This window comes from Trachurus japonicus, chromosome 24 (assembly GCF_045865225.1).
Source record: "Trachurus japonicus isolate A0001 chromosome 24, Traja_1.0".
Taxonomy (NCBI): domain Eukaryota; kingdom Metazoa; phylum Chordata; class Actinopteri; order Carangiformes; family Carangidae; genus Trachurus; species Trachurus japonicus.
In genome coordinates, this window is record NC_140930.1 from 29673715 (window position 1) to 29683160 (window position 9446).

Below are 9446 nucleotides of genomic sequence, written 5' to 3' on the forward strand. Positions count from 1 at the left end.
TAAGTTGTGTCCACAAGGGAATACAAAAACAAATTAACATTTGCCATTGTGTTTTATTCTTTATTGTAGGCCTGATACAAGAGTCTCTAAACCTTAAATTGTCCCATTCAATAATAATAATAATCGATTTTTAGTCAAATCTGATCGTAAACAGACTTCAGGGTTGGACACCAGCCAGTTCACTACAGTAGGATACGCGTAATATCAGTGTTTCTCAACTAGAGGTCACTGTACACTGCAGAATGAAAAAACATTTTCTCTAGAAGGTTCATTCTGCTGCAGTCACATACTGCAACACACTGCGTGGGTAGAGCCATTAAATGTATTGATTGTATAGCAAAGTTTGCCCCAGGTGTGTGTCTTAACCTGGGATTTTCATATGCACAGGCTTCATTTTAACAATATATTTGGGCTGCTGCCCCCTAAACTGATTGCTGGACTAAGTGGACTAAGGTGGTTACTGTGTTGCTTCTACATTCAATAAATGATTCAAATTATTTGTTATTAAAACAAATAAGGTGTTATTACAATAAATCAATGGCGTAAACGAAAGTATCTGTAAATTAAATAAATTAGTCGACATACCGCTGGCTCTCTTGGACGTTGGAAGCCGTACTACTCATTAACGTATTAATACGGTACAGGTGTGCGTTTATTAGTTCAGGACAGTAACGTTAACGACGTCCGTTACCGACCAATCAGAGAACACAACCGGAAGTAGCGTTGCTAGGCGGCGGGACCTTGAACTGTAACGACAACAATGGCGGCCACTACCTCTGACAGACCGTACCACGTTATCATTTTCGGTGCCACCGGATTCACGGGGCAGTTTGTAGTCGAGGAAGTCGCCCGATGTGCCGCCGAGACAGCCGCCGGGGGCAGCGCTCTGAGCTGGGCCGTGGCCGGGAGGAGCAGGCAGCGTCTGGAGGCGCTGCTGCAGCGAGCGGCGGGGAGGCTGTGTAGGTGGACTGGACTGGAGCTGACTGAGGCAGGACAGTCTGCGGTCAGGACAGGACGATCAAATGTCAGGAGGCCATGTGTCGCTGCCGCAGGGCACTGTACTGTACTCAACTTGACTGACAGAACCAGCAGGCTGAGCTGTGGTTGTGGTGGTTTTATAGCTAGAACTTAAACGATTTCTCTAGACTTGACCCCGATGTAACTTATAACAGTTAAGTTGTTATTTTGCTGCATAACTGCTTTGCTAGCTAGCTCTGGAAACAGACAGCTTGTCAGGTTACTGTAGCTGGACGACTCCAGTCGGACTGACCAACAAGAGCTTTTACAGTAATAAAAACATACTTATCATATTTAAGCAGCTGCAAGCAAGTATTGAGACAATATCATTTTCAGATTTTATGAATATCTAATCCTACACTATAACAGGGCTCCAGACAGACAGACTGCCCCTAAAATTTGAAACAGTGCAAGTAAATATTTAATCTACGGGCACATACAACCAGTAAACTGGTAAAATCTGAAAGGGCGACTCACAGTTTCAGTATCTGTCATTACAGGTGGCAGGCCAATATGTGTGAGAATCATGAATAAAAAAGTGTGAATTTTTGCTTTGGAAGTGGATTTACAGTGTGCGCCCCTAAATTTTCTGCTTGCACTCCTAAAATTTTAAGTTAGAGGCCAGTGTGCTCCTAGTAAAAAAAGAAAAGTGAGTCTGGAGCCCTGTATAATGGTCTGTAGTCTGTCATAAACACACTGTATAAATCAGGTTAGGGCCATTTATCTCGTTCAGTAGCAGTTTTTCTCTTCTGTTTTTTCAGCTATGCCTGAGGTGAGGACAGACACTGAGATCATTGTCGCTGATGTGTCCATTGAGGAGTCAATGGCCATCATGTGCCAACAAGGTGTGGTCATTCTCAACTGTGTTGGACCAGTAAGTATTTTGTCAGTGGGTGACACAAAGGAAAATTAAGACATGACATCTCATATATCGTGTATTTGTGTATGAACAACACTCTTTATGCTCTCTCTGTCTATTCAGTACAGATTTTATGGTGAACCAGTAGTCAAAGCTTGCATAGAAAATGGAGCTCACTATGTAGATATCTGCGGGGAGCCACAGGTATGTGTAATGAGTGTCCATTTCTGTGTTTTTCATTAGTATTATAGCTTAGTTGTAACTGCTCAGAAAGCAGACCAAAGATCAAACCTTACCTGCATCTCAATTTGTTTTTGTATTTGTGGACATGACAGTTCCTGGAGCGTATGCAGCTGGAGTACCACACTAAAGCCATGGACAAAGGGGTGTATGTGATTGGCAGCTGTGGCTTTGACTCCATACCAGCAGACCTGGGTATTCTCTACACACAGAGGCAGTTTAAAGGTAGGAAACACAAGGTTTGTTAAAGCCAGCCATTATGAGTGAAAAATAATTTATTAAATTTATGATTATTTTATCATTAAATCAAGGTGTACAATACTTCAGTGCTTGCAAGATGAATTTCATACTTATTATAAATGGAGAATAATTCCTAATAGATAAATTAGCTTCAACTGTCTTTTTTTTTTCAACAAATCATCATTTTTTACATCAAGCAATACAAAGGCTGAGGCAGGTTTCTTCAAACTCAATACTGCTTAACTTTAAGTGGAACTTTGTCTTTGACTGTGTGCTTTGATCTGATTTCAGGAACACTGACAGCTGTGGAGAGCTTCCTGAAAATTAGCAGTGGGCCTGAGGTACCCTGAACGACTACAGCATCTGCACTGCATGATGGGAAATCTAGCCAGATACACTCCAAAAGTGAAGCGATGGATCTTTTTGGTGTAAAAGTGAATTATATCATTGAGCTATCACTATAAAGGAACAATCAAGGATATGCCCAATCATGGATGACCTGAATATATCAGAAAACGTAGATCAGGCACAAAATTACAATTTTCTTTTAGTTTAGAAAAGACTGAATTCCTCAAACTGATTCAGATACAAGTATGAAGCACAAGGGTCAATATCTTTGAGACTGAAAGGTCATCTGACAGAAGCTCTGGGGAAATTGGGAGTAAACAGAGATAGATAAAATCATTAATCATCATTCATTTGGGAGATTTTTGGGGTGATGTGTTTTAAAACTTTATTTACTGTCATGTGTTTATTTCACGAGGACACTGAATAACATTGCTCCCTGCTCCATGACCTGCGACAGAATAAAAAGTGCTGTCAATCCTCACAGGGGTCGTGCGGTCACGATGCCACTTGGCAGTCTGCTGTGCATGGCTTCGCAGACAGCGGCTCTCTCCGCCAGCTGAGGAAGAAGTTTGGCCACAAGCCGCTGCCTGTCGTGGGAGCCAAAGTCAAAAAGAGGTAAGACTATAACCGAGCAATTACTGTCTGGCCAAAACATTTAGTTTGAGTAATAACGTTTTTATTGGAATGCGGGGCTTGGCAGCCGTAAGTCAGGACAGGGGTAAGCTGTGTTTCCTCTCCGCACTGCAGAGAGGGATTTTCCCTCTGACACTGATGCATCTTTCTCACACTTGACCTACATCTCTATAGTCTGATTATAAGGTGAATTACTCACCTTCATTTACCACATGGTGTTATTTGAACTTATGCAGTCATCATAAAGTAATGTAATGAAAGGTAATTGTACATAACGAGGGTACCACTGTTAAAATGGGTAAAAATTGATGTTTTGGAATGAAGGTCTCCATCTTGACTATTTTGTCTCGTCTCAGTGTCTCAGAACATATGCTGCATGTCAACTTTATGTTACTGTATAAAATCCGGCACTATCGGAGCTACAGAGTTTCTGCAAGATGGCTGTAATTTGCAAACTATTACTGTCTGGCTGATTTATGTCCAGTGAGATTTTTATTGGGACGTGGGGCCTGGCAGGGACGGAGGGACAGATTTAGAGGACTATCAATGGATAAAATGAGCTGGAGCACCACTGGGCTGATGCTGCAGGCAGAGAGAGATTTGGTGAGAGAAGACCACTTTGCTTTTTTCTCTGTGTAATTTGTGTGTCTGTGTGTGTGTGTGTGTCTAGAGGTTTTGTGTTTTTCAGCAAGGAGATTGAGCAGTACGCCATCCCGTTTATGGGCTCTGATCCATCAGTAGTCAAGAGAACCCAGCGCTTCCTTTACGAGGAGGAACACCAGTCGCCAGTAAGTACAAAGTGGAGAGACCGTGTTTCCACTGTGTTTGTAGGTAAAGCTGCCTTGTAGAGTTTTCTTGTAAACACAGTTACGCTTGACCACGACTGGGTGTACAATGAATTCTTCATTTAATGTTTTGCTGAGCTGTTTTTCTTTTGAATACTCTGAAACTTCTTCAAACAGATAGCTGCGTGCTTATCCCTTTTATATAGGCAGCAGGCAACATAAAACTCTGCTTGTTTTTATAATTTCACTGATTAGTAGTCGATGGCACTGTTTTAAAGACAAGACTCACAGCTACCAAATATTGATGTAAATAATGCAGGTTGAATAATGTTAGCTCCACAAATACAATCCAATAATGAGGAGGAACATGTTTGCTTGGTCTGATGACTACACAAAATGTTTCCAAAAAAACACCACATGGTTTAATTAAAGCATGTTCGTAACTCCTGATGGATTAAACTGACAACCTCCTCCTCTTCTTTTCAATGAAAATGACTCAGGTCAATCACTCAGCTGTTGGTGGTCTGTTCTGACCAGCAGCTTATGGTTAGTTATGTTTGTTGTGCATCTGACATGACTAAGTCGCTTCCGCTTAGTTTGTGCTGCTTTTAGTTTTAGTTTTAATTCAGTAAATGCAGTGTTTCTTTCACAGCAGTATTGAGTCTGTTATGACCAGCGGCTAATCACCAATAATATTAAACCTGAGACAGATATTTTGGTGTAACCGACTCACTGTGTTGAGTCTATGACACTTCAACCACAAAATTCACCAAATTCAAACATTCATGATTTCTATTAAATTCTTTTTTTTTTTTCCAAATGTATTTACTTAAAAGGGACAATGCACAAAAATCAACTGTGTCTGATTTAGCCTAAAAGCTCATTTTCATCAACGGTATCTGATGCTGTTAGGCACCCAAAGAATAGCACACAGTATACAATATTAATATTACTTGTGATTACCACTTGTTCATAAAAGGTTAAACAGTCTGTATCATGTCATATTTTTGTGTGAATAGCTTCACACATCAGTGTGTAATGTGTTCCTGTTGTGGTGCTGATGGGTGATGTAGGTTAAGTGAGCTGTACCTATTGGTCCCACTGAGGTTAGAAACATGACTCTGAAACCTTTTAGTTCAAAGTGGACATAAACGTACACACAATATTTCAAGGTTATGAATAATTTGACAGACCCTGTATGAGCCAGTAAGCAACATGCAGGAGTGTCCCTCAGGAGAGGAGCAGCTATTATCTCAGTACTATCTGTGTCCCTGAGGAACATGGTTTGCTGTGCTGTATTAAGTGACACAAAAAGGTTTAATATTAACAGCGCTGTCCTTCTTATCTCAGGTATGTGGAATGTGGAAGACAGTGCATCCTGGCAGAGAGAGGCGAGACCCTTTTCCCTGCTGTACCTGTAACTAGGTCAGCCGCTCCGGCAGCTGTCACTGTTTTGATCACAGCCAGAGACGCAGGCCTTAATGAAACTATCTCATTATGTTGTTTAGACCGCCATCTACCAGCGGAGTGGAAATATGATGAGTCATCTGTAGTGATTCATCACTTTCTTCCCCGGTGCTCATTACTCCCTTTGACATCTCATCTCGTCTCACTCTCCCTCCCTCCCTCCGTCCTGCTTTTCTCCTGTTTTTTCCCTCTTCCAAATGTTTCTCTTTGTCACCTCTCCCTCCTGCTCTTTCAATCTGATTCCATATTTCTTCCCACCGTAATACTTTCTTCTTCCTCACACCATCTCCTCTCCCTCATCCCCCCAGCTTGCATCTCTTTCCTTTTATCACCTCCCTTTCGTCTCTTATCCCTTCTTCCATGCTATTTCTCCCTCAGCTTACCACTTCCCCTTCATCTCTCCTTTCCCCCCTCACCTGCAACTGTTAACTGCGACCCCTTATCTTTCCCCTGCCTGTCACTGTTAATTTCCCTTTTGTACAACATACACGTACAACATACACGTTCTCCGTTCTCTGTCCACAGGTCCAGTACAGTGCCTTTGTTGGGGTCGGTGGGGTCTTCTCCATAGTCAAGCTCTTCTGTGGCGGCCTACTTTTCTGGTTCATGGTCAAATTCAGCCTGGGCAGGAAGCTCCTCACTACGGTACCTCCATCGTTCTTCAAACAGCAGTTTATTGTTGCTGTGTTGGTCCCTTGGTTGTGGACTTGGAAGCTTAAAGACACTGACATTAACTGGTTATTCCTAACATTTAAGTAGGGAATGAATGTCACAGTTATATGTGGTTGTCGAGCTGAAAGGCTTACTCAGAGCTACAGCAGCAGAGTGTCAGACTATGATGCTTGCAAGTAGAGAAGTGTTACAGAAAACAAGGATTATGCAGTTTAATGCTTTTGTTTGAATCCAAGACAAGGTGTTAAAGAGTCTGTATTGGATATCGTTTGTAGCGTTGAAACTGAACTCTTTGCTTCTTTCTCTTTCCCCAAAGTTCCCGTCATTCTTCTCCTTTGGCTTGTTCAGTAAGGCAGGTCCAACTGTGAAGCAGGTAAGAGTTTATTTTTCTGCCAATTTCATCATCATTTCCATAAACAATGTGGAGTTAATGAAAATGTGGTGGTGTTTTACTGTTCTTGCATTTAGGATCTTCAACATCAAATGTAGTAGTAACCACCACTAATATGAAATTCTCATTGATCGCTCCGTCGCTCACCGGTCTCCCCTCCTCTCAGATTGAAGACACCAGTTTCAGCATGACGTTCTACGGGGAGGGGTACTCAGAGGGCACTGACCCCTCACAGGGCCGACCCGACGCTAAGATCTGCACTCAGGTCATTGGAGCGGGTAAGAACACCATGACGGAGCTCAGTTGCTATGGTTATCGGCCTCCATACTGTAGAGTATCGGCGCTATACAATGTCTGTTATTTTGTAAAACTGCAGGATAAGAGTCTTGAAGCGATAGTTCACTCAAAATTGAAATTTCACTCATTATCTACTCACTCATGTCGACTAAGGGCTGGTAGAAGTTTCAGAGTTATCCGTGGCTTCTCTGAGTTACAGGGGGTCTCGGCGTAGCAGTGCATGTCCACATAACGGTTGCAAATGGATACCAACTGTCTTCGTAACAAAAAGACACACCAAAAAACATCCAAATACCTCCATGCTGTTCGTATGTAATGTCCGTCTTGTATTGAAGCCCCGAAATGCGAAATTGTCCCGAAAAAAATTAAATAAGTCTATATTTCAAGCTTGTTTGTAGCGGAAGCTGTAGTGGAGCTCCTCTTCCCGGCTTGTCAAATTTGGACAAACCAGGGTCTGTCCTCTTCCCAGTTGGTCCAAATTTGACGAACCGGGAAGAGGAGCTTGAAGAAGCTTCCGCTACAAAACAAGCTTGAATATATACTTATTTAATTTTTTTCGGACAATTTTGCATTTTGGGGCTTCAATACAAGACGGACATTACATACAAGCAGCATAGAGGTATTTGGATGTTTTTTGGTATGTCTTTTTGTTACGAAGACAGTTGGTATCCATTTGCAACCGTTGTATGGACATGAACTGCTACGCCGAGACCCCCTGCAGCTCAGAGAAGCCACGGATAACTCTGAAACTTCTCCCAGCCCTTAGTTGACATGAGTATGAGTAGATAATGAGAGATAATGAACTTTAAATTTTGGGTGAACTATCCCTTTAATGCACCATTTACTCCTGTTGCATTTATGGGGACTATTTTCAGCTGTGGATTGCTTGTGCTTTGTGTTGTTTTTGAACAGTTAGAGTTTTTGTCTTTTTTTTCCTCCCTGTTTGTTTTTGACAGAGCCTGGTTATGTAGCCACAGTATCTGCTATGGTACAAGCAGCTGTAACTGTACTGAATGAGCTGCACTCTCTTCCCAGGAGGTCAGTAGTATCTCTCTTTTTGTTGTTGTTGTTGTTGTTACACTTACCCCATCTGTCATAAATGGGAAGATTTGTCATTTTGTCTTTCCTATATCTGTCTCCCTCTTTGATCCAACTGTCATCCCACTCTCGTTCTGCATCTCCCTCCCTCTCTGGTCTGTCTTGTTATTGCCAGGGGAGGTGTGTACACTCCGGGAGCTGCCTTCTATAAAACCAGCCTCATCGACCGCCTGCAGAACCACAGCATCAAGTTCTCAGTCAGAAACTAACAGCGGCCCTTTCAGGGTGACCACCAAAGCTCACACCACCTTCCAGTTAGGTTGATATCAGTATAAACATAACGCACTCTTTCATCCAGGCAACACCATGACTTATTTACAGAGATTGCCACTGTAGAAAGCCTGAACCTGCGTCTGTTGTCTGTCAGTTGAGCAGCTCCCCCGTGAGAGCTGTGATTCATCACATGGTTCAGAGAGTTGTGGCTGCAGCGAACAGATCCACAGGGGCAGGGAGAGGTGTGTTGTGTTGCTCAAGGACACTGGAGAAAATGAACACACACACACACCAAGGCCATGGCTGTGCCTCTGTTGAACTCCTTTGTTTTCCCTCTTTGCAAAGAAGCACCTGTTGTTGTTTTCTAGTTTCAGCATTAGAAACTTCCCTCAGCAGCCCGAGGACTGAGAACACTCATTTTAATCTCTACCTTTTGTAAACACTCAGGTGGTTCACAGATACAGAAATTAACAATGCCTTCCGGAAAGGAAGAAAAAACTTCTTTTTAAAAAAAATCTAACTTTACAAAGATGCACATTTGTACTTTAAATGAAAAACACTAAACTTGAGATTTAACACAATCTATGGCAAAAACTAGAAAATATTGTTTACAGTAATATTTTACTGTGTATTTATAATGTAGTCATGAATCAGATGTCGTACTGCGGTGGAGTAATGTGCTGATTTTAATTTGTGTCACATATGTGATTGTTGTATGATCCCTGTCAACACTCTACGTGTTTGTTGTGCATGTGTGAAACGATGTGTGTTCTCGTGACTCACGTTATTTCAGATTAAAGCACAGCGTCGCTACCTGACACTCTGTCATCTCAGTTGTGTGTGTATATACACTCGTGTACAGATACAGACTCAAACACCAGACTGTGGTCTCTTTTGTCTTCAGTGCTGAGGTGATCACGTTTAGCTTTGGTTAGGTTTGTGGTTTTACATTAACTACATCCACAGAAAAGCCAGTGGTTGCTAGGAGACCATTGTATTGTCAGAACAGATATCATAGGTAAATCACATAATACACAACAAAACAGTGGCAAGAGAACGCAAATACTCTGAATGACCTGGTTTTCTGCTTTAACTGTGATCTGATCTTCATCCAAATCACAAACACAAACAGTTGAAAGTGATCTTTCATGTTTAATCTTAATGGTGACGTCCTGCCATGATTACC

At 42.0% G+C, this 9446-nt stretch overlaps 1 protein-coding gene across 1 annotated transcript; it reads left to right on the plus strand.

Annotated features, from left to right (window-relative positions):
- The first annotated feature begins 756 nt into the window (after window positions 1-756).
- On the plus strand, window positions 757-9078 carry sccpdhb (saccharopine dehydrogenase b). Its single transcript, XM_085770649.1, has 12 exons — window positions 757-959; window positions 1779-1891; window positions 2000-2080; window positions 2212-2341; window positions 2648-2697; window positions 3189-3319; window positions 4008-4125; window positions 6115-6234; window positions 6578-6634; window positions 6819-6930; window positions 7906-7987; window positions 8163-9078. Exons 1-12 carry the CDS (start codon window positions 761-763, stop codon window positions 8254-8256), a joined length of 1287 nt encoding a protein of 428 aa, XP_085626775.1. The 5' UTR covers window positions 757-760; the 3' UTR covers window positions 8257-9078.
- The last annotated feature ends 368 nt before the right edge of the window (window positions 9079-9446 follow it).